Genomic DNA, 27,084 nt, shown 5'->3' with positions numbered 1-27,084 from the left:
TTTTTACTTTTCCATTTCCTCCACAATTATAATTCATAATTTAAACGAACGAAATAATGAAAAAGTGTTCAACGCATTTGTTTTACCTTTGGTGCGTGTTAATTTCCCTGTTAACATTACGCCACCCAACGCAAAGTTAAAAGTAAACACATTGTGTTCAGATTTATGCAAATATATCGCCACTCTATTTGCATTTAGATCACCAATAATAGGGTTTGGATATAAAAATGTTGCCACAGGCACAATTTGTTTTGATAAATAATGAATATAAGTAAGTTCAGAAAAATCGCGTCAATAAAGGTTATATACTACTCAATATTGATAGGTACGAGTAGATACTGTAACTGTTTAGCTTAGTATTTATTAGATAAAGTTTTAAATAGTTTGAGAAAATAAACTGGGCGGGCAGCATTAGCACATTAGTTCAAAATTTCTAATCCAACTTACATGAAATACTATATTCAAGAATATAATATTCTAATGACATTTTAGAATTACCTACATAATTCTAAAATGTCATTAGAATATTAACATTCAAAATTGTCCATTAATAAATAGATAATAGAAAATGGTGTCACTGTAGGGGCTTAACACTATACCCGTACTAATGCGAAATTGTTTTGTAAACACCCAAATACCAGCCTTTTCATAATAATTCCTCTCTGTTTACTTTGATAGTGTAAATCCATACATTTTCAACAGCGCCTCCCAGATTAACGTAGTTTGAAGTGAGGTTTACATGATCCGATATGAGTAGTATGAGTACGTTATTTCATTTATTTATTTGGGAATCAAACAAGTATGACATTACGATTCCATTAAAAAGTTTTCTAAATTTTCAACGTGGAATAGAAATTGAAATAATTTTGATAACTAAGTAAGGCTAAGTTGCACCACCTTTTTAACCGTGCCTATAATCATAACTGGTGTTTTAGTAGTAGACAGTAATTAAGTGAAAATAAGTATGAGATACATTTTGAAGGTAAGTAGTTAACATTTGTCGGCCGTTTGATATAGTGGTTCAGAACGGACTACTATTTCAAGAGGTCCCGGGATCGATTCCCGGCCGGACAGAAATTGAAATGATGAATTTTAATTTCTGTGACGGGTCTTGGTGTAACTGTATAATATGTATGTATTTACAAAAAAAAGTATTTAAGTTTATATCCGTTGTCTAGTACCCATAGTACAAACTTTGCTTAGTTTGGGACTAGAGGCACAGTGTAAAATGTCCAAGGATATTTCCAGTGTGCAAGAACCGATATTTCCAAAAGTATTATCCCGCAACAAGATCGTGGCGTGCTAAGCCGCTGCGGTGTGAATAACAAACACGCCGTAAAGCAATCACGGGGATAATCCTGTGTGTCCCTCACAGCGTCTTAATTAATACGGCGCGCCCGCGCGATAGTCACGCTTCGTTTGAACTGGCAAGGGATTACGCTTTCGCTTGTTGAGAATTCCCTGAATAATTTAGTTTTTAGATAACTATCATGTTTGATTAACAATAACGATGTTATGAGAAACAACTTCATACTTTTCTGATATGCTTTAGTTATGCTAGGATCTAAAACAGAGGTGGAATTGTGTAAAGCAATCGTTATCATTTGACAGTTCATAACGTACGATTATTCTGTCAAACGCTTTGTATAACGGATTTTATCGTAAGTTATGAACTGTCAAATAATTACGATTGCTTTATTACACTGCAAATATCTGTTCAAGTTTCAACAAATCAAAATATAAATTAAAACTTAGCGAAAACTGATTCTCCTCTGGTAGGGGTTAAACTAATACTGGGACGAGTAGAAGAACTTTTTAAAAGCCTAATTATAAAATAAATTATCTGTTCTTTCATATTATTGAGTATTGCTATATTTAAAGTCCGATAACTGCGCCTTTGGAGTTATAGTTAAGGCTTGGTATTTCTGCTAAAGTAGGTATTTCGCGCTGTCAAAATCTGCGCGCGCAATACTTCGCCGAAGACAGCGCGCCAAAGAGCTCTCGCGGCTACACAGTATAGAAATACGCAGTTTAGAAATACGCAGTTGGTTAGGTTAGGTTGACTTCCTTCCGTTCAAGCGTCACACTCACAGCACTTTCTAATACAAATCATATCCAAGTGATACAAATTAAAACAACTTTCAAAATTTTTGGGAATATATTTTAGAATCGAATAAATATAGAATATAACTGCCAAAGTAAACACGGTTCAAAGAGGCGTGGCGTCACCCGACCTTCCGGAAGTTCCGCGCCGGCTAAAAAAATTTCAAGATTACGTCACCCGACCTATCGGTAGATCCTCGGGAGCTTGAGCGATTGGAAAAACATTTTATGATCAGTTACTCGTAGTAGCGATTATTTAGAGCTTGGATAATAAATTATAGTTGTTGCAATTCACAAAGCTTTGCATGTGGTTAATTACATTAATCAGTACACGCATCAATTTTGTTCAGTCTTTTTGTTTATTAATAAATAAAAATATCATACTAAAATTGCATATATTTGTTTGCATTGGTCTGGGTGTTTTCTTTCCATAATTTATGTATAACGTATGTACGGGGCTCTGTATCGAAAATCACTATGAGCAATGAGCATCACACACTGTTACCTGGAGTGCATTACCGCAGCAAAATTTTTATAAATGTTGTGCTTTAGAGAGTCGAGAGTATAGCAGATAATTAGTCCATCGTGAGCAGAAATTTGTCCACTAATAGCAAAATTCGTTCAAATTATAGTTTTAAAGTTATTGGCTAGAAGATTATATTTTTATCTTGCAGCTTAGACCTTTAGCTACAGACCTTAGACAGTATTTTTGAAACATTCTTACGCATGGTGGAGGAAGGGACGCTCTAGAGCAGTGGTTCTTAACCGGTGGTCCGCGGACCACTGGTGGTCCCTGGAGGCATTCCAAGTGGTCCACGATGTGCGCTTGCACACCTTGGTCAAAACCACTTTTAACTGATTTTTGCAGTCAAACTGGTTTTGACCGATTATGAGGTGGTCCCTGACAAGACAGAAATTTGGTAAAATGGTCCCTCATGACTTAAAGGTTAAGAACCACTGCTCCAGAGACTCAAAACTACAAGGATACACATGAACTCCAGTTTTAAATCCGTTGATATCTGCTGCATCTGCCATGTTTTTGGCTATAAGATTCTTCTATCTTACGGCTTAGACCTTTAGCTACATACCTTAGACAGTATTTTTGTGAAAATTCTTACGCATGGTGGAGGAAGGGACGCTCTAGACACTCAAGTCTACAAGGAGTCACATCAACTCCAGTTTTAAATCCGTTGACATCTGCTGCATCTGCTATCTTTTTGGGTAGAAGATTCTTCCATCTTGCAGCGTAGACCTTTAGCTACAGACCTTAGACAGTATTTTTGAAACATTCTTACGCATGGTGGAGGAAGGGACGCTCTAGAGACTCAAGTCTACAAGGAGTCATATGAACTCCAGTTTTAAATCCGTTAACATCTGCTGCATCTGCCATCTTTTTGGCTAGAAGATTCTTCTATCTTACAGCTTAGACCTTTAGCTACAGACCTTAGACAGTATTTTTTATTATTTATTTGTGTCAGTGTGCTCTTCTAAAGAGTGTAAGACGATTGTATGTAGGTACTATTAAAATGTAATTTTAACTCATTGGTTTTGTCTCATATTTGAGGAATGTACTATGTATCATGAGTAGAGTCTTCGTTTAAAAGGATGCGAACGATTTAAATTTCAATAGGTAGACAAAATTGATAATTCTTAATTATCAAAAATTTAAGCTTTCTCCAGTAACACTGATATTATTATACTGTAACTCATCAAAGTCATCATTGTCAAAAATATTGACAAATCGCGAACTGTCACGGCCATAAAACTGACACGCGTCCGTCCTCCGTAAGCGCCACCGCGCGACTGATTGAGATTGTCCAAGCCGTCAGGACGATTTTTTCCACATTTTTTAACATAGTAACTAAATAAGACGCAATATAAAAATTTCATCCGTTAAAAGCCCTCAAGTTATTTCTGAACTTTAGTTTAGTAAAAGATTTAGAATCTCAAATCGCTTATTTTAAAAATAAAACCATAAATAGAAAACGAATAGAGGTAACTTTGGGAATATATTCTATCGAGTCAACTTCATCAAATCGTGTTTCCATCCGTTAATAGCCCTAGAAAATATCCTCAACTATGCCCAATAAAAATCTTAGCCTTTAATTTTACTGTTTAGTACCTCAAAAATGAAAAATGAAAACCTCATTTTCGCCATTTTCTCTGCTACCCGGCCTTAAGTCCGTTTGTGTCCGAATCATCCGACCCGGACTAGTTTCCGCGATGACATCCAACTTGGCGCCCAACTTGTTGTTATTAATGAAACTTACTTTGATGGGGGTAAGTGGGGTCACGCCACGTAACCTTATTACAGACCGAAATTAAGCCGTTATGACAGCTCCATTATGAATTGTGTTGAATAAATATAGATTTACCTACTACCATCGATACCAAGACAAGTCCATTTTTGAAAACCAATGTAGGTAGGTACTAATCGTTTTAAATGAATACTTATTACTTAAGTATAATATGAATTTTTAAACTATCAATAAAAATATTTTGAAATGGATCTGTGTATGAAAAACCCTAAAATCTTTACCTTTTAAAACTGGACAAGTAGATGCTGCTCATTTATATTCCACAGTCTATTACCTATTATGCAGGATTTTTGATAAAAACATGATAAACTTGATACAATAGTCTCCTCCGCGAACTGAAATAGTTAAGATTCAAATTTAACTTTAATAAAAGTTAAGCTTCGCTAATGCAAGTTTAATGTCCGTCTTTGATGCAGTTGCAAGAAATTACCACTTTTTGCAAGATGCGGATCTGTCTTATCTGGAATAGTCATTATTCATTGTCAATAACAAATTTTATGCTATCAGTAAATATTTAGGTAACATTTAGTGATTCTTGTTATAGGAATGTAATGGTATGATCAAAATCAGTTAGAATTAAAAATATTTATTCAGTTTAGACCACAAGTGGCACTTATGATAAAATAACTATATTATGTATTTATAGAGTATGTACCCACTTTTTTATCTTATACTGATGTTTGTTTGATTTTGCTTCTAAGATGAATATTTTTCATGTTACTACGTCTTCGCCAAGAAATAGCAGCTTATTTACTAATTAAAACTTTGACAAACTTCAAAAATCTGTCAAACTCCATACAAAAAGCACCGGTTAGTGTTATTGTTACGGTTAAATTATGGTGGTGCAACTCAGCCTAAGCATTTAACTCAGTAATATAAGGCAACCCGGCATTTAGTAATTTTTGTGTACATTATCTTACGGAGCCACATCCAGGGTCCATTACAAGTCGCGCGTCGCGACGGCAGTTGCCTGTTTATGCAGATTACCAGCGCTTGATTTAATGCCGCTGCAGTTTGAGCGGCTTATAAGACTCCACAACTTTCCTCGCCTGCGCTTCAATAAAAGAGGATATTAAAATTGCACGTCTCAAGGGTGTGTTGGTGCTTTCTTAAAGGCCGGTTATTACACGAATAGCGACTTTAATAAAGCTAAACGAAAAAATGCTCACAATATCTCGTAACGAACGAACACTTTTATTTCGATTTTTATTAAATTTAACGTTCCTCTACATGTATTGTTTGTAGTATTCTATTTCATAAGGTAGGTAGTTCAATAAATCGTCGCTGTTTCAAAACGGAACTGAAAATATTGTCTTTGTGCGTCAACAAACTTTAGGCAGACAAATAAAGACTAAGCGCTTTTCGCCTTACATTTTACGAGCTCATCAAACACTTCAATTTCGATTGTAAACATTACACAAGATGTGTTTTACGCCGTCTTATAAACGGCATGTCATCAAATGCCCATAAAAGGAAATGTCGAAGTCGTAAACGTATATCGTCGCTCGTTAAGCGCAGGCCACGCAGATCGGGCGGAGGTGAAGCCTCGCGTCTGCTTTTTGAAGATAACGCCAGAATCACTCGCGGACAGACGGGAGCACCTGGAACTGGAGCTCCGTATATTCAAAGAATTAAAACTCAAATTGCCATGAGCGCTTAGCCAGAACTTTACCACAGTATGGCGCTTGATTGGGATAATCTTCATTGCTGAAATCTGAATAAATCTTAAAATAAAATGAGTTTTAAATCTGCACTGTTCGCAGATACGAGATTGGCTATAGAATAAAACGCTGACTGCACATTATTGGGCTTTAGGAAAGTAGGTTGTCATCAAACATACTTCACTAATAAATAATATTTTTTCTGTTTGTATTAACTATGTTTCACTCTTGTTATCTCTTGATATGAGTTGTATACAAAATATTTTTTTAATAAAATAAATTAACACTACTGCTTCAGAATCGTAGTCGAGGACAATGAATACGAGCTCTTGTCTCTCAAAGTGCTAGGTGTTCAATTAGCAATTGCCGCTTCGCCTGCTGCATCTATTGTATTGTACCTGCCTACTTCAGTTTGTGCGCAACAACCGCGAGGGCGCGCCTGAGCGTAACAATATAATAATCATTGTGCGCCTTCTGTTCATTATAAAGAGATCTTGTTCACGTTTAGCAAAATACCAACGTTTTAAAATACAATTACCAAAGGATGTAAGTGATGCCAAAAGTCATTCCGGTTGTATTTAGTCACAAGAATCCGTTTTAGGGCAAGTTAAAACTTAGTTAGGTACATTTGTCAAGTACGCATTGTTTTTAGTTTAATGTCGTAAGATTGATATACGATTTCAAAGATTTACATACAAAATTACTGTATTCTAGCCACAGAGCCGGCAACAATCTAACACAACGTTTATGTCGCTAATCCATTGTCAGGGGTCCAACAACATAACGAACTTGACAGCAACTTGTCGACGGGCTAGTTTACAGCCTGCGAGACCGACTGCGTACCATTAAGTCGAACAAACGCCACAGTTATCTGTCACCACATATCACATTGTATCCCCCCCTGGCGGCCGCCTCGTCAGGGTTTACGATCAGATAACTTTCAGCCGCCCAGCTCCAATGAATTCTAAATGCGCAGCAGCCAGCCCTGCCTTTGTCCGCCGTATTTTGTCGCTCTGTATTGAAGATTTGTTGATTTTATACGCGACTTTTAAAGCCCTCTCGACGGTACTCCAGTTTATTGAGATGTAAATAAATGAAAAGGCAGCTAAGTTTTCGCAGTTTTTGTCAAGCCTCTTATTAGTCTTGGGTATACTTGAGCCTGATCATTTATGCTTTATTTTGACAACATTCTAAAAATAATATATTATTCCTTTTTATTAAGTAATGAAATTGCGTGGAAGTATTTTAAATTCAATTAGAATTGATTTGGATGTTCTATCTGTCTGATTCTCTGTATTACAACTTTAATTGCATTTACCGAGCTCATTGTGCTGTTGTTATTACTACCCCGTCCATGCCGATTTTAATTGGAACCAATTTACATGAAAATTCATGTAAAATAATTGCAAATTAAATGAGGTCAGTAGTTCTGAATCGCATAACGCTTTGTATGCGTCAGAACCGCGGGTGGGGTATCATGAAATCGAATGAAACATATTCTGGTATTTAGTAGTGTTTTACTATTATTTGATAGCGAAGATAAAAATTTTAGTACTTATCTATAAACAAAATTAAACGAAAAACAAAGTTCCACCGCCAACCTGACGTCAGGATGGCGGGTGGGTAGTTGAACGGTGTACAATACTTAGAAACTGTAAATGCCAATTTTTAGTATCTCTTCATTAAATAAATAAAATAATGTTAATTCTTATCTACGCCTTTTTATTTACTTGTGAAATATATTTTTTTCAATGTCGGAAGCCATACAAAATTTTTTTTTGTTTAGATTCAAAAGTTCTCTGATTAAAACAGCATTAAACGATAAATGAGGTGCACTGATATTTAATACATATCTACAAGTATTGCATAGTAGAGTAAAAAGATTTAGTAGTTCTACTAAATAGAAGATGAAACGATTAACAAAGTCCGCCGCCGTCCATTCTGACATCAAGTTGGCGGGTGGAAATAAAACGGTGTAAAATGCATAAAGACTATAGATGTTAACTTATTATAATAGTCCTTTGGTAACTACTTACATTTATTTTAAAATTATAACTTTTTACATCTTTAAATATTATTTATTTCATTATTTTTAATAACCATTATGTGCGCCCACATGTTAAGAGTCGCGGCTTAGATTATATTATGGATTGTAATTTGTACTTAAATATGACTAACTTGTTTTGTGAGCCTTAAATAAATAAATAATAAACCCTTGTTCCACATACTTTATGGAATGAGATCTAGTTGACGGGAGGGATGATCGGGATCGCATTCTTTATTAGCCATGGAACATTTCTCTCGACAGAGTAAGAGCAATGAGAATGAGAAAATGTTTAATATTACTGCGTTTCATCTTTTTAAGCTATTATTTAGGTACTTACCTACTTACTAGTAAACATTTACATAGAAGTTCCTCAGAGCAGGGGGCGTAGTGTGAGTTTATGACAAACGCATTCGATGTCGACTGCAAAAGTAACAATAAACGTATGACAGCGAACCTAGCGGAAACTTTCAAGAACTAAAATCTTCTTTTATGTTAACTCACACTAAGTCCTCATTATGAGAATTCCTAGCAAGACTGTAAAATGTATAGTTAGGAATATTGGCGGATATAATAATATTATAGTTAATTTAGAGATGATTATGAATAAATTATGTAAACAGCAGTTGTTTTATTTAAATATTTATAAATTGAGGAACTTCTATGTAAATGTTTACTAGTAAGTAGGTAAGTGGAGATCTCATTCCATAAAGTATGTGGAACAAGGGTTTATTATTTATTTATTTAAGGCTCACAAAACAAGTCAGTCATATTTAAGTACAAATCACAATCCATAATTTAATCTAAGCCGCGACTCTTAACATGTGGGCGCACAGAATGGTTATTAAAAATAATGAAATAAATAATATTTAAAGATGTAAAAAGTTATAATTTTAAAATAAATGTAAGTAGTTACCAAAGGACTATTATAATAAGTTAACATCTATAGTCTTTATGCATTTTACACCGTTTTATTTCCACCCGCCAACTTGATGTCAGAATGGACGGCGGCGGACTTTGTTAATCGTTTCATCTTCTATTTAGTAGAACTACTAAATCTTTTTACTCTACTATGCAATACTTGTAGATATGTATTAAATATCAGTGCACCTCATTTATCGTTTAATGCTGTTTTAATCAGAGAACTTTTGAATCTAAACAAAAAAAAATTTTGTATGGCTTCCGACATTGAAAAAAATATATTTCACAAGTAAATAAAAAGGCGTAGATAAGAATTAACATTATTTTATTTATTTAATGAAGAGATACTAAAAATTGGCATTTACAGTTTCTAAGTATTGTACACCGTTCAACTACCCACCCGCCATCCTGACGTCAGGTTGGCGGTGGAACTTTGTTTTTCGTTTAATTTTGTTTATAGATAAGTACTAAAATTTTTATCTTCGCTATCAAATAATAGTAAAACACTACTAAATACCAGAATATGTTTCATTCGATTTCATGATACCCCACCCGCGGTTCTGACGCACACTAACGCTTTAATTATCAGAGCCAATTAATTTAAAATAAAGCGTAAACGTTCCTTTATACCGCTGGCGGCTTCAATGCTAACTTATTTTCACTGAAAGTGAATAATATATTCGAATGCAGTCATTGTACTGACTGTTTTCCCAGTGAATAATATTTAACATGTTGTAGTGAATATTTTGCTCATTATTCAATTTTTCATTACAAAAGACAAATTGCAGACTTACATTTATTTGTAGTAAAAATAATCTCTGGTGAAGATACTTGTGTTTGTTAACAATGTAACATAGGATCTTTGATCAAACTAAAGATGTCCCGAACTTACAATCTAAAACATTTTACCCGCGACCGTTCAAAGTTCAGAGGAATAATCGTTTATCTGATTCAAGTACATCAAAGTAACGAGATGAGATAGGCTCTTTGTGAGATTACTTCATTCACCTCTCTTTAAAACTAAATTGCCATTCTCCTGAGACCCCATTAACTTTCATGGTGTCTGTTTGACATAATTGCTATCAATTTTGTCGAGATTATGCGGAAGTTTTAACTTTTCAGCTACGCACACACCTTCGTAGTTTACATGTATGCATAATATTTTATGTTTGAAAAGAGTTACGGTCAATCATTAAAATTACTGAAGAATTATCTAAATGCTATTCAGCCTAATCTCCTGTTTTTATATTATCTTAGTGCTTAAATTATGACCTACTTACTTAGAAACCTCCCTAGATGATAACCAGGTGATATGACCATACTACGAGTATAAAGCGGGCATGGCTTGATCGATTGCAATTGCTCTCCAAAGCGCAGAAGCTATTTTATCCAATACCACATGAATTACTTATTGTTACTGAAAATTAGAGAGAACTCTGGAAAACTGCACCCTTAATAAATTAAAGCAAACTGGGTTTTCCTTGAAGTCAACCGATTGGCCAGAAAGGGTGTGGAGGTCCAGATGAATGGTAAGCATTCCTAACGTACGTCCCCTGATTTCAAAGTCATGAGAGGTTTATTGCTAACACTTCAATCTTCTGGAGTTGAACAATTCCTAGTTCCATTCACTTCTTTGAAGGCATTGTCACACACATTGTCGGGAACTCGGAATACACAATGTTTAAACTCTAGTACTATAGGTATATTATGTTTTGCTATCTCTACCAATTCGATTAAAGGCGAAATAAAATTATACCTAATGACAATAACTTTTCGGGTGAATGTCAGAAAAGAAATAACAATAAAAATACGTTATCGTTTGACGGGAATCGCAGTAAACATTAAATTCTTGTATAATTCATTTATTTATGGGTTGGTGCTTAATATTTATTATTTTGGATACAAGCTAGGTACCTTTTTATAGTAAATATACGATAAATGCCCACATAAAGCTTTTGTGTTATCAACCACAATCTAGTTAAATCAAGAGATTTGTTGAGCCAATGCTTATCTCGTATTGAAACAAAAAATCGTTTGAAGTCACCAGAAAATGTTTTTGCTAAATCCTGCCCTTTGACCTCTCTGAAATGGGTAATTTCTATTCTTGTAAGAAGTTATTCAAGGATATTTAAATATTTGTATTCTGGATTTGTTTGTCGTAATATGCCAAACTAATTTATGGAAAAAATAAGTGAAATATTTGGCAATAAGTAAAATTTCTTTCATGTTTTGTGTTAAATATGTTTGGTTTCTTTGTTATCTTTAGTTGGGCAGCATATAATCGGAGGCAGTCGAGGGGACATCCTGGTGGTCCGGGACGCGAGGCCTGACGACCCCAGCACGTACTCCTGCGAGGTGCAGCACTCCCTGACCGGGGAGAAGAGGAGAAGTCCACCAGCCATGGTTTCTGTTTCACGTGAGTGTCCAATCTTTTTATTTTAGAAATAACAAGGGCAATTAATAATATGGACGTTGCAGGCAATTGTAACAAAAATACGAATTTCACTTCTTACTTTCTGCCTACCTTACTCTGTCATGTCAATCCGTAGATTCAACAGGGAGCATGGCTCCCCGAATCCTGGCCATATCTGAAGACGAAGTGGTTCCGCAAGGAGGTGACATTCGGCTCGTTTGCTGTGCCATCGGGAGTCCTCCGCCAACTTACAGGTACTTTTGTCTATTTGGTAAACATGCTTGTATGTACTTACATAGTTTAAGGTTAAGTCGTTTGCAATGGTTAATAATCTACTATATAAAAATAAGTCGGATTTTCCTCCCTGACGCTATAACTCCAGAACGCACGAACCGATTTTCACGGTTTTGCATTCGTTGGAAAGGTCTCGGGCTCCGTGAGGTTTATAGCAAAGAAAATTCAGGAAAATTTAACAAACGAAATTCCACGCGGGCGAAGCCACGGGCGGAAAGCTAGTACGATATAAAAGTTCATTGATTGCATAATATTTCAATCTTGTTTTTCCCCGCAGTTGGTTTCGTCACAACAACGGTCGCCTCAGCCCCGTATCCAACAGCGTGCGCGTGTCGGTATCAGATCAGGTGCTGATCGTGCGACGCGCGCAGGCGGCCGACGCCGGCGTGTGGACGTGCCGCGCGCACAACCAGTTCGGCGAGCAGCGCCGCGACGCGCGCCTCGCCGTGCGCTCGCGGCTCGTCGTCACCGTGCAGCCGCAGCTACAGGTGAGATGCACTGCTTAAACTTTCTTAACGCACTCAGATCACGCGGTTCCATATGAAATAACGGCACGCCGTATCGCAGCCAAACGCTCAGTGCGTTTTAAGCCTTACTCTGATAAGATAGCAGTCTCGGAATAAGTGTTGAGTATTCACGCTCCACTCGGGTATCATTGGGCCGGAAGCCATGGTGTGGCCAGGCCTCTCACCATGTGGACTGACGATCTGATGAGGGTCGCGGAAATACTTGGATGCGAGTAGCGCAGGGCCAGTCGTTTTGCAAATCCTTGAGGCCTTTGTATGGCAGTGGACGTCATTTGACTGAAACGAACGAATGCATCACAAAAGCTCTCGTTATTTAAGGGGACGTATATTTATTTCCTGCTAACTTGATCCTATAATTTAAATGAACCTGCTCGAATTTTAGTCGGGAACCATGAATGCGCAGTTCATAATTTTAGCAGATAGTGAGCTTGGATCTAAGTTTAGAACACGAGCGAGTAAAAGCCAGACTAGTTAGCGGGTAGTTCGGTTACATCGTCTGATTGCAGCCGGCTGGAATAAACTGCTGCTCCGCGTAAAACATTGATGCGAACAAAGCCGAATGTCTGAATTCGCGGATTGGCAGATAAAGTTTTTAGCTGGATTCCATTATCTCACCTACCTGCCTTTTCAAATTTCCTAGATAATTACATAGGTTGCTAAGCTGATTTTAATTGTTTGTTTGCTGCAACTTGCGTCTTTTGACTCACTGAGTGTTTTATACAAGTGATTTTCGATTGAAGATCGAAGATGATTTTTATACAAGTGAGTGAGTGAAGGTTCTTCTCGTAACTTTATTTTGAGTTATGGATCCGTGATTAGCTCAACGAATAGTCTTTTGTTGCAAACTAACTTCTGCAAATATAAAATTAACCTCTTGACTCTCCCAAAATCAAAGTCCATCAACATTCAGCCGGCAGCCGAGCAACACGTTGTCGACACGGAACTCTAAACGCGGCCGTTCTCGGCTGCATGCTCGTCACAGCGCCCATCGCGCCGGAATTGAAAAATAAGTATTCAACGCACAGCCGAGGCGCCGCGGCGCGGAATACAGACAAGGGGTTACATTTGTTCGCGTCTCCAATTGGACGCTTTGTAGGGTTAATAGCTTTGTTTTGTTTGGGACGGGTTTGGGAATGCGTGTGCATATTATGGTTATTGGACGCATTTGGAAAATTAGATAACACATTTTCTTGAATAGGACGTGAGAGAGAGTTTGCAAAATCATGTAACTCAAAGGCAAATGTTACGCAACGTAATAACAAAATTATAAATTCCAATAACCTAGCGAATTGGGTCAAATTCGCCAGACTTTGTTTTAGTTATAGTTCTCAAGTTGGCAACAAAAAACTTGCCTTCACTGGCTTGTTCTGCCCTGTTCTGAAGACCTAGACATCAATATCAGTAGCAGCCCTAACCCACAATGAGCTCAGCATCACGCCGCGACACTTGCAGCCGCTCACGCTGCATTATTCATGGCCGCCGGACCCGTCGCCGCCTTTTTGCCGACTCGAGACCCAGTTAATTTGATCGTGGACGTCAAGACGACTGAACTCCAACTGTTAGATCTTTGCCGGAAACTGTGGCGAAGATATTAAACTTGGAAGCCTTAAGATCGATTAAGTTCAAAAGAAGATATCTACGTGGACTAGGAATCCTAAAACCTTACTTTTAATTAACTCCTGACTTCAACGATTCCATTTGTATTACCTAACTTGAGCTTTTGATCACATACACGCGTAATTCCAAAATAATTAGTCTAGGCCACAAAATTCGAATCCAAGGCGATGAGGGTTTTCGCGATTGAAAAATTCGCCAGATGGCAATACGTAGACGCGAGGTCTAAATGCTGCATGATTGGTTATTTTTGACATGACATTGACAGATATGTCAAAATCCACCAATCATGCAGCATTTGGACCTCCCGTCTACGTATTGCCATCTGGCGGATTTTTCAATCGCGAAAACCCTCAATATTCATGTTACCTAACGTAGGTGATTTTACTACGAATACTAAGTACCTACGATGTAGTACCTACCTAACTCCTTTAACGATAAGAAACTGAAAAAATGTCCCAATTACTGTGGTTCTGACTGTGGACCTCCTCCATCTTTCCTTTTGCCTCCGATAAATTAGAGAGTCGTGTGGGGTCATCCTTCTGCAGTGGAGAGACTAAATGACTAGTTTTTTTTTGTGGCAGGTGGCCAACTCGGGCAGCTCGGTATCGTTCAACTGCTCCGTCCAAGGCGGCGACGCGCGCGTGCGCTGGCTGCACGACGGCGTGCCCGTGGCGGGCGGCGAGCGCGTGCTGCGCGTGCACGGCGTGGTGCGCGCGCACCGCGGCATGTACCAGTGCTTCGCCGAGCGCGACCTCGACAGCGCGCAGGCCGCCGCCGAGCTGAGGCTGGGAGGTACGTGACACACTGTATTTACCTACTGACGTGAACATGACACTTCACCTTATGCAAATACATTTATGACCTGGCGACCGCTTAGAACACGCGATAAAAACGCAGTTTCTGGGCAGTTTTCGCACATTTGCATCTAACCTTAACTGCGCGGTTACCGCCTCAGTGCCTCGTCAATGAGAACCACTAAGAAACCGCTTTACTTTACGCGCTACGCTTTACTTTACTTAGGTACAGTCGACAGCACGTCAACGTAAACACTGTGGTATCTTACGTAGATGCGATAGGGGCGACTTTGCAAGGAAAATGTATAGCTTGATGTGCTGTCGACTGTACATAGTACGTATTATACAGGGTGTTAGGTAAATGGGTATATGAGCCGACACTGGCCCATGTTAACATGGTCATATAAATGGTATGGTGAAGTCAGAAAATTGATATCTTCATTTTAACTACACATTTTAATTTTCATACAAATCGGATTTTGTATAATTTATTTTGTATGAAAATTAAAAAAAATAAAATCATGATATCAAAATTCTGACTTCACCATACCATTTATATGCCTATGGCTATGTTAACATGGGCTAGTGTCGGATCATATACCCATTTACCTAACACCCTGTAGACTGTTTGTTATTGGTCTCGACAATATTTCAAGATTGAATCAAGATTGAAAAATCCGCCAGATGGCAATACGTAGACGCGAGGTCCAAATGATGCATGATTGGTTATTTTTGACATGACATTGACAGATATGTCAAAATCTGCAATCACGCAGCATTTGGACCTCGCGTCTACGTATTGCCATCTGGCGGATTTTTCAATCGCGAAAACCCTCATTCAATATAGACATTGTTCCAAACCCATATTAGCGCCATTTAAATTATTATAAAACTAATATTTGTAAAGCGCCATCTATGATTCCTCTTGTTTTACAGAACTAACAGTACCTACTATCGAAATGATTTACATAGGGAATCATAGATGGCGCTACACACGTCCGTGTTGTTTGCACGAGTGCGACCATTTTTACGCTTTCTCTCAAAGCAATGTACAATCAACATCTACTGCGTGTAACAATACAACTTTACTAAAAACCGGCTCCTGAGTTTTTCTCCTCAACAGACATGTAGGTAGATAAGTTTATGATAATGACTGTGTATCCCTTACATATTTAGTGAAATTGTATCACAACGAAACTGTTATATGGATTGGACACAATCCCTGACACTGTGTATCGTTGCAGCTCAGCAGTTTTCTGTGAATTGATTTCCTTGCTCAATTTGAGCAAGGAAATCATTGAGCAGCTCAGTATTCGAATTTCAGATACCACTAACGACATCTATTGGTATGATTGGAAAGTAATTTGCGATAGATGGCGTTCTTTGCTCCGTGGTTTCGTATCGACTCGATAAGGAATCGATTCAAAAAATTTTAATGAAACATTTCCTAATGTTTTTATTTTGCTAATTCTATTTTTAAATATAATATTTTCATTGTTTTGATTTCCATAACCAAGTTTTGCAGTAAGGTTTTTTACAGTAACCATTTACTTTTTTACGCTGGCGAAACGGAACGTCATCTCGCAACTGCTGTCAGTTGAACAGGTTGAACTGTCAAATGTCAAATCATTTTGGGTTTTTTTGATTTGGTCGTGCGCAATCGCAATTTCGAAATTTTTAGTGGGATCTAACTAATCCTTTTACAATTCCATCGTGCGATGCAAAATGCATCAATAAGTATTTTGTGATTAGGAATTAAATAAAACACACATGAGGTGAGTTCCCGTCGGAGAAATTATTTATTTTGGTGGATTGATATTTTTCGTATTCCCGTACGTGGTATTTCATGTGATCGTTTCTTTCAGGAATTCCCTAATCGTTGTTTTGGCTGAGGGTGGGATGCTGAAGACTGCAAGTGAAATGTAATTAGCGAGCAGTCTTCGTAAGTAATTGGTTCCCATAGCTGGTTTTTCCATAACCTAATGCCACGTTCTACATTGTGATGCTGACACTCCTATTTTTCGTTTCAGATGCGGGTTTTTTGAGTAATTATATAAATTTCATAAGTTACATCATCATCTTTTGTGCTATCATCTCTTCGCATTTCCTCCTTGTTCTCAAACTTCTTTGTCTGCAAGAGTTTGAACGCTTTTCTGTCGAGGAGATGCACGAGCTTCATCTGGCACTGCATGCTTGAGGCCGTGGAAGACGCTGCTTTTAGCCTAAGAGTGTGTGAGACCCGTTGAACCCCAGAAGAAGAGAGGAACGTTCAGGGTAACGGCTTATAACCGCATGGCTTCCAAGGTACCAACTTTTCCATCATAAAAGTAGGAGTCTTTCTGACTTGACAGCTCGCAGTTATCTTATTCAGCAGTCTTTTAATATTTAGGCTGAGTTTTCAGAAATTTATAGTGGCAATAATATTTACCAAGCCGAACCTAATTAACAACCCTGAATCCCTTGCGGTTGGCACTAATGATTTCATTATTAGTTGTATCGTAACGTAATTATAAGTTGTATACATAGCTAACTTAATTTATATTATTTACCATCTTACATACAACTGGAAATCAAATTAATTGTGTCAATTGAGAGGGAACTGTTTTATTAACTTATTTCATTGAAATACATCAAGGAACGGTAATTTATAAATTTCTGCAAGCCGGACAACCTCTTTTCGCGAGCAGACAATTAACCACCTTGCCCGGTGGCGGTTCAACTCCGGTCACTAAGCCACCAGGCAAAAATTCAACCGCTGACAAATTCACCTGAAAAGTGTTTCTTTACCAAAATAGAGTCATTTTTACCAAACCAAGCTTAATAATTTACAAACCATTTCGCTTGTCTAACATGTTGAATAGTAGGAAAAATCTGAACAGTCGTCCTTCATGAAACCAAAAAGCCAAGAGAGGAAGCTGCGGAGAGAAACAAAGATACGAACAAATTGGCCCTCGCTTCCGCGCCGCCGTGCGAATGATCGCGCCCTAACGAGCTGCTAGCACGCGATGCCACTGTTACTATCTTCAAGCCAACCTTATTCAGATACAAGGTTTTCAACTGATAATTAATAATAATAATAATAATGTGGGATGTTGACTCGACGATCATTGTCCCGATAGTTGTCTCGGCGAACGGGCTAATAGCGAAGAGCTTCGACCAACATCTAAAGAAGCTCTCGCTAGATGGTTGGCTCAAGGGTCAGATTCAAAAGGCGGTGATCCTCAGCACGGCACGCATTGTCCGGAGGTTCCTCAGCCTGTGACTCTGACCACCGGTAGCTTGGGCCCTGCTCCGCTACCAGCGGATTAACTATTTTTAAGTTTTTTTTTTATAATGTATTTTTAGTTTTTTTATAATTTACATTGTAAAAAAAATATTAAAAATAAGAAGGAAAATGAATAAAGAGATAATAATAATAAATATTTATTTTCATAAAAAGCTAGGTACAATACAAGGCAACAGTAGTTATTGCACTAGGCTCGCAGACCTGTGTCGCAAAAACTATAAGTGGGTTTACAATTTTTGAAATATTATTTTAAGTACTGTAGCTCCGGTTCATACTAATGAATTTAGAATAAGAGCGACTTTGAGACAAAATAAAAAGGTTAAATTAACAAAATATAAAAAAAAGCAAAAAACAAAAGTGTGAGTGTGTTGAGTAGTGTGTATTAGTGAGAGTGTTGTGTAGTGTGCATTAGTGAGTGTGATTTGTAGTGTGTATTAGTGAGTGTGATTGAGTGTATGTAAGCGCAGTTGTTAACAGGTAAGGGCAATTAAAAACAATAATGCTTACATTATAATATTATGCATGCTGTGGTTATTGTTTGTGTGGGAGCAGTTAGCTAGAGACCTTTGGCTTAATTTTTTTATTGTGTTTAATACTGTATCTCATGTTGATAGCCCAATAAAATAAATAAATAAATAAATTCTACATTTTTAACCGACTTCAAAAAAAGGAGGAGGTTCTCAATTCGTCGAAATATTTTATTTTTCTATTAAAAAAAAACAATAAGTAGGTACTTTATCTTCGTAGCAGATAATGAATTCAATTTAGAAATTGGATAGACTGACATAATTAAAAAGGGTCGAGTTAATCTGAGGGAATAAAATGTATTAATTTCCTTTCGTTTTAGTTAAAATCAGCACCTTTTTTAAGCGCACAAAACGTTTGTGGAATACCTTTTTAGTTTCTCCACAATATTCGATCATCACCAACCCAGACATCTACATAGTACCTACGTACTATCTATACTCAACATCAAATAAATCGCACCTTCCGCGACGCGAACTTTAAAGATTTTCTTCTGACACAATCATGGTGCCCCAACAATATTGGTGTTATTTGAAAGCCCAATAAATAAACTTCAAGAAAAACACATTTATTTTTTTTATAAACAATTAACAGGTACCATAAATGTGACTTGAAAAAAGGCCTCACTTTGGGCTCACCTCTGGGATCAATTAGACCAGTTTTTGTGGTTATAGAACCAAATAATGATCTTACGTGTCCTTTTTAACAGATAGATAGCGATTAATCCCAATTTAACAGTTTTATAGCCATAAAAGTTGGCTCAAACGTAACTACCTATTTTTTGAAGAAGTGACTCTGGATCCTTGTAAAGACACATTTTTGGGGTAAAAACCTTTCCTTTCATGAAATGAAGTTTAGAACTAGGCTTTCAAATGGTACCAATGTTGGTGGGAAGTGGGGATGCATACGTTTGATAAGTGCTTGTCGCGGGAGGTGCGATTTATTTGATGCCGAGTGTATATTAGAGCCAAGCTGAGTGAGACGTTCCAAGCGATAACAAAATTGACGGTAGACGACAATCTGAGCGCCACCTTACGGGCGGGAACTAGCGACGATACGGTGATACGGGCCACCACGCTGTAATCTGTGATGGAGTGTAATGAGCCTGCTAACTTTCGTACTTTGCATACAACTAAGTACATCTAGGATGTAGCCATAACGTGAAAGATCCATTTTCGTTATCTAATCTTAATACGGCATAATATCTGAACTATTTATCCATTCAATAGCAAGTTTCAGTGTCTTCAGAAATCGTCTACAATCTTTTTCAATTTAAAATGCATATCATTGTGAAATCTTGGGTTTAAAAACCTGCAATCACGTCGCTGCTATTACAGCCGGCTACAAAGAGGAGCAAATAGGGATTATACCTTGGCTCCTGAAGGTTTCGGCCTCATTAGGACCCCTATTGCTTGCGAACGGCTCGCGCCAGTCGACCGTCAAAAGTAATCCTCGGACTTCCTACGGCTGAGAAAAATGTAATACTCTAACAGACGTAGGTTCCGTACGATTTAACTTTTTGTTTTTTAATCAACTGAGAGATAATTTCTTTCAGGACGTTTGAAAGTAACTTTTTGTATCTAAGCCGTTTAGAAGCTACTTGTCGAGCTACCTAGGGTTGCCAGATGCCCGGGAAATCCGGGATTGTCCCGGAATTTTGCGTCTTGTCCCGTGTCCAGTAATTAGACATTACTGTCCCGGATTTCCGAAAACCTAATAGTTTTGTGTCAAAATAAACTAATATGTAATAACAAATGATACGGCTGGCCTGCCTGTGAGTCCTATTATGTACGTTGACGTACATTACTTATTTAATAAAAGTGTGTATTTGAAAATAAATGGCATTTTTCTTTTGAAATACAAATTAAATCATTTGAGAAACCAAGATATTTTTACTATGGCCAAGTCCCAACACCGTTGTCCTAGTAGGATTGTCCCGGATTTGGTAAGTTTCCATCTGGCAACCCTAGAGCTACCCCCAGTTCATATAAACATACACAGGTCCGTTTTTATTGCGATGAACTGATTACCTTAAATTTACCAAGGAAATCGGTGTGAAAAGAGGCATTTTTTAATTTTGATTGAATAATTATAAAAATGTTGAAATGAACTACAAACGTTTGTGAAGTACCTACTTCATTTTTACAGTAACGTAAACAAGTATGTTCTTGGTAATTACTCTCTACTTAATTAAACGCTCAGGACAGGAGCTTAGAGCGTGAATTATTCAAAGCTTCAAATAATTTAACAGGTCCAAATTAGTGACCGCTGATCCCTAAAAAGAGGCAATAGAAAGGGAACCTCATTTGAATATTTAAGACGGTGTACCTCCGTTATTGCTTCCGCTTCCTACAAAGAGATTACCGCGGGGAGTGGATTAATACTGTTACATTGCTGCCTTTTGCTGGCGACCGCTCGGCCGTACTTAGCTTGGGAGATGCGGCGGTCTTGTTCAGTCTTCTTTTGACTCATATTTTTAATGCTTTCTGTGGTATTTATGAATTATTTCATCTCGGTTAAAGTGATTATTGTTACCAAGCCGTAAACACGTAGTATTTAACCAAAGACAGTGAAGGTAGCACGAATAAAACTATTTCGTTAGTTATTGAACATACATTTTCGGGGTCATGATGTAATAAACAAAATAAAAACAGAGGAAAAAATAAGCACCTGCTTCAAAATAATGAACGTCCTTGTTTAAGTCGAGTAAAAGTCGTTGTTAATTTCACGGAAGCGTCGTCTAAAGAAGCCATCTCGTCCCATAAGCATAATTTAACTACATCCCCTAATTAAAAGGGTCTCTAAATCTAGGCTTAACGGGGTCAACAGCCTTTGCACATGAATATTGTACATGTAACAGGCATTGTTCTGGCCCCGGCCGGTTATTGATTAGCAACAGCTGCAGTAATAACCGGACAGGCCATGCGTCACGCGTTGACACGGACACCCGGGTGGGACGACGATAGACGGTGATCGCCACACACCCAGTCGTATACTTGATTTTTTAAACATAGTGTTAGTTTTAAGTAACGTAATAGACGATACTTTATCCAGGTGTTCCGATGAACAGAATTACCTGTAGGTACATTTATTATAATGTACTTCCTTGTCCTTCCTTAGTCATCATTATGCTTGCCTAAAAACGGCTATGGTTACATAATTAACGGCTATGGTTACATAATTAAATTAAAAATATTATGCGTTTAGGTGTCATGATGACAAATAAAGCGACAAATATTTTTTTCTGATAAAATCTATACTTATAATAAATCTGTAGAGAGGTCAATTCTGTACATGAAATATATTTTCAAAATAACAAAATAAAATCAGGGGGTGATTAGTGATCGATACTGATGCCAAAAATGTAATCAATAAAATTTGACGCTTGAAATTTGGCATGCAATAATATTTGGCAAGTAAACTTAAAGCTTAATTTTTTTTTTCATTTATTTACCAAATTAAAAGAATTACAGACAAAATTTGTTTTGACAGCATTCAGGAAACCACTAAGGTTTGTGTTGATGCTGTTGCAGTTCTACATCGATACTTATGGTTACAATAATAATTACAATTACAACGGACTGCGCGCGCGCTTGTCGTAAGCAGACGTGTTACTATTCTCTCCGTGCAAATTAATTTGTAAACCATGTAAAAAAATGAAGTTTGAAGTGCTACTACATACCATTGTGTAGACATTGTTCCGAACTATACCATAGTGAAAACCGTACTCCGAAATTCGCGTTAATAGTGAAAATATTAGCGAAAACATTGTAAAATTTTGTGTGACCAACGATTTTATCACCGCTGCGGCTTCGTTCTCACCGTGCGCGTGCGCGTACTGTTGATGAATCATTCGCACTGAGCGGCGGCGACCGGCCGTGGCCGGCGGCTTGTGACACACGTACGAAAAGGACATTTACATAGGAGCAACGGACATACGGCATCCAGATGGCGAATAAATGTGCCAAATGTAACAAAATAATGACAAATCGACAAATTCTAACTTGCTCGTGCTGTAAGAAACTTTACCATCTGAATTGCACTGACGTGTCAGAAAAAATGTATTATCTGAAGAAACAGAAAAAAAACTACGTATGGAAGTGTTATAAATGTATTGGTCATCTCCACAAGTGTGCCATCACACATGCATCACCGTCCCTCCACACATCTTCAGCAGAACAAAATGAAAGTAATCTGCAAGGTTTCCCAATTAATCCAAGGACATCTTCCTCGGTCTACAATACAACACCTGGTACTTCCACGGAAATCTCATTTTCAAATGCACCCACTTTGGAGGACAGCCCGAGAGACCTACAGCAGGATTATCACAGTACACCAACGGTATCTTCTGTCTCCAACATATCTACTTCGGAAAGAAATATCACTCAACGTACTAAACAGAAAGTAAACATACCTACACGAAACTCTTTTGAGTCACTCTCCGCTGAGGATTCAGGTGATAATGATTGCTCAATAATAGAAAAATCTACTTTAAATAGAAGTTGCCCGGAAATGAGATACGATCTCAAAGAGGAGTTAGAGGAACATAAAACTGAGATATCTATGTTAAAAACGATGCTTAAAAGAGCTGAACATGAAATAGAAAATTTATTATCAGAAAATTGCCAACTTAAAAAACAAATAAAGAAATACGAAAATAAAACTGATAAACTTACACATATATGCCGATCGACGCCAAAAAAGAACCAAAGAACAAAGAACCTTGATGGACATACGCGAAATCATACATCTTGTAGTCAAACTGAGAAGTTAAACCAGAAACCCTATTCGACAGTTTCATATAATTTGGACAAAAAATTTGAAGATCTCTCCACAAAACATGAAACTCAAAACGCATTAGATGATTCTTCGAATATACCAATAGATCAAACTGGAAGAAAAAAGGATGTAAGCACTTCATTAAGAAGAAAGGTGGTATTGTTTGGTGATCAGGGGGGAAAAGGTATTTGTAAACAACTGCAAAATGTACTAGGCAATGATTTCCAAGTTACGTCCATATTAAAGCCAAATGCTTGTTTGGATCATGTTTTATTATCATGTAACGCTGTATGTAATGAATTTACACATTTGGACTATGTTATAATTTTAGCCGGATCAAATGATAGAAACCCTCTTAGATTCAAATGTATCTTATATTATTACTTGTCATTGCTTAGTAACACGAATGTATTGATTGGTGAAATTAACGAAAATAATTATATAAATGTATACAAACAAAATGAAATAATACGTATGTTATGCGCTCAATTTCCAAACATTTCTTTTGTACCCCTAAGATATGATGATGGTGTGCTGAATCATAAGCGGCGCATAGGTGGTTTGCTTTCGAGGGAAATTATCAGAATAAATTATAAAATGAATTTATTAAATCACTCAAGTAGATGGAAAAAGACAATTAGTTCTAATGTTGCAAATCGAGTACAAACAAAAATTACACAATTCTTTAAAAAAAATGACAATGTTACGGAGGCTGCTTCTGTAAGTTTGAACGGTACTACTACAATAGAAGCAACCAATAAAAATAATTTTTTTCGTGACTCAAAGTGAATATAGATTTAATTTAATGCATTTAAACACTCAAAGTATAACATCTAAGGTCGACCAATTATCCCTATTAATGCATGAAGAAAAAATGGATGTGTGCTGTTTCAGTGAGACGTTTTTGAATGATGAAGAAGTAGAGATATTTCAAATAGATGGATATAAAAAGGTTGCTCATTTCTGCCGTAAACGTAAAAAACGTGGTGGGGTTGCAATCTACACTAAAAATTCATTAGACTGCTATGAACTAAAATGGATTTCAGAAATGTCATTAGAAAGACATTTCGAGTGTTGTGGTATCCAAATACGAGGCTTAAACTATCTAATAATATGTATCTATAGGACACCAGACAGTAATCTAGATATCTTCTTCAACAGTTTAGACGAATTACTTACTAGACTAATAACTAGAGTAAGAAACCGTGTTAAAAGCGTCTTCATTTTGGGCGATTTCAATATAAATTTGCTTGAAAAAAATCACAAAACTGAATTGTTTTTAAACATATTCAGATCATTTAAATTCCATCACACAATTAATGTACCTACTAGGATAACTGAGCACTCACAAACGTGCATTGACAATATCTTCACGAATAAAAAACACTATAACGTAAAAATTCTTGATTTAGGCTTATCCGATCATACTTGTCAGTGTTTATCGGTTCCCCTTAATCGTAGTTTCACTGAAGGATATTGGTATATTTTCAAAAGAGACCCAAAGTGTTCCGAAATATTTTTGAAGTATATGTCACAAATATCGTTTTCAGATGTTTATGATCAAACTTGTCCAAACAAAGCTTATAACATGTTCTTAGAAAAGTTTTGTTTAATTTTTAATCTTTGTGTCCCTACAAATAAAGTTAAAATTACATATAAAAGAACACCAAATTGGAAAACAAAGGGTATTGTAGTGTCTAGTAGGATCAAAAGAAAACTATATCTAAAAAATAGAAAATCAAATTGTGCAGCCACTAAAACAAAGTATAAAACATACTGCAAAGTCCTAAAACTAGTTACAAGACAATCTAGAATAATCACTAATAAAACTTACCTACATCAGAGCACAAATAAAAATAAAGCCACTTGGGAACTAGTAAAACAAAATACAAATAACACTAACAACATAAAAGACACGCTAGAGTCGCTTAAAAAGGACGATATTGTGATTGTCGATCCCTCTGACATAGCTGAAACAATGAATGACTATTTTGTTAATTGTAACAATACTACACAGTCCGTGACAGAAGTGCATTATAAGCCTATAACAGAATCAAACTTACACAGCATTTTTATGTCACCAGTAAATAGCTCTGAAATAAAAAACATAGTAAAGGGACTAAAAAACAAAAAAAGTACAGGTTATGACAACATTCCTATGGCAAAAATAAAATCAAGTATTGACTTCATAGCTGAACCTTTGACACACATTATAAACTTGACTCTTGAAACAGGAATTTTCCCAACTGAACTAAAAAAGGCATTAGTAAAACCTCTCCACAAGAAAGGGCCTAGAGATGAAATTGGTAACTATAGACCTATAGCTTTGTTATCTAATTTCTCTAAAATATTCGAAAAGGTTATATCAATAAGGATCACTTCATTTTTGGACAAACATAATACATTACATTCTAACCAATTTGGATTTCAGAAGGGTAAAAATACAACAATGGCCATATTTAATATACTCAAGCAAATATGTATTGATGTTGATAGGAAAAAAACATGTATAGGACTGTTTTTGGACTTATCAAAGGCATTTGATTGTGTAGTGCATAGAATTTTATTAAAACAGCTCGATCATATAGGAATCCGTGGGCGTGCCTTGAGCTTGATGGAGTCATATCTCACAAATAGAGTTCAGGCGACCATACTCGACAGTTATGACAAAAAATCAAAGACCATTAAACGAGTACAGTCAATTTATGAAAACATCAATCTTGGAGTGCCGCAGGGCAGTATTCTGGGACCTCTTCTATTCCTAGTTTATGTAAATGAATTTCCTCGTGTCATTGACCATTTGTGTGTCATGTTTGCTGACGATGCCACAATATTCATGTCTGGGGACAGTGTGAGTGGAGATAACTTAATTAACGAAATATATAGAACACTAAAACTTGTAGTAAACTGGTTGCAATCCATTAACCTGAAGGTAAATTTAGCCAAAACGAAATTAATTGAATTTAGAAATTATAAGAAAAGGCCTTTGGACTTAAATATTGTACTAGATGGCACAAAGATCGAGCAAGCGTCTGAAATAAGATTTCTGGGTATCACTGTTGATTCTAATATAAATTGGAAGTCACATATTGATAAAATTAATAATAAAATCTCAAGCTGTTGTTATGCAATATCAATATTAACAAATATAACATCTATTGAGGTTGCTAAAACTGCATACTACGGATATGTCTATCCTATTCTGACATACGGCATAATATTTTGGGGCAACTCCGTTAACATTAGCTCCACTTTCATTCTTCAGAAGAAATGTTTGCGGACCATTTATAAAATAAATAAATTTGACTCATTAAGAGATATTTTTAAGTATCATAAATTTCTAACTCTTACTTGTATTTACATTCTAGAAACAAGTTTATTTGTAAAGAATCATTCTGAGCATTTCCGTAGAAAAAATGAGATGAAACATAATTTAAGACTTCAGCATAAGTATGACATGTGTATAGTGAATTCCTCGAGCTATATCCTTAGCAAAAGTGTATTTGTAATGGGCATCAAAGTGTTTAATAAGCTACCCGTTTTTATAAAATCTTTAGAGGGCCCTAAATTTAAAAGAACGCTCAAGGACTGGTTACTAACCAAATGTTTTTATGACCTCAATGAATATTTTAATGACAAGTAAACTAATGTAAAATTGACATGTAAATGAAATGAAATCCAATTAATGTAATAATTTATGACTACTATAATATTATACGTCCGAAATCAATTAATAATTTTAATGACAAGTAAACAACTGTAAAACTGACATGTAAATGATATTAAATCCAATTAATGAAAT

General features: G+C 36.6%; 1 protein-coding gene and 1 long non-coding RNA gene across 2 annotated transcripts in view; both read left to right on the top strand.

Moving 5' to 3' along the window:
- The first annotated feature begins 11,357 nt into the window (after positions 1 to 11,357).
- On the top strand, positions 11,358 to 12,119 carry LOC135076643 (uncharacterized). The gene is made up of 3 exons (XR_010258329.1): positions 11,358 to 11,463; positions 11,597 to 11,714; positions 12,032 to 12,119. It is a non-coding gene; the product is annotated as an uncharacterized LOC135076643 (long non-coding RNA).
- A 909-nt stretch (positions 12,120 to 13,028) lies between these two features.
- Positions 13,029 to 27,084, top strand: part of LOC135073284 (cell adhesion molecule Dscam1-like) — a 30,302-nt gene continuing 16,246 nt past the window's right edge. The window contains exons 1-2 of the mRNA XM_063967436.1: positions 13,029 to 13,043; positions 14,480 to 14,690. Coding sequence (XP_063823506.1) covers positions 13,029 to 13,043; positions 14,480 to 14,690 — 226 coding nt within the window. The remainder of the gene's footprint in view (positions 13,044 to 14,479; positions 14,691 to 27,084) is intronic.

The sequence above is a fragment of the Ostrinia nubilalis genome, chromosome 1 (assembly GCF_963855985.1).
Source record: "Ostrinia nubilalis chromosome 1, ilOstNubi1.1, whole genome shotgun sequence".
Classification (NCBI taxonomy): domain Eukaryota; kingdom Metazoa; phylum Arthropoda; class Insecta; order Lepidoptera; family Crambidae; genus Ostrinia; species Ostrinia nubilalis.
This window is presented reverse-complemented; position numbering and strand designations above follow the sequence as displayed.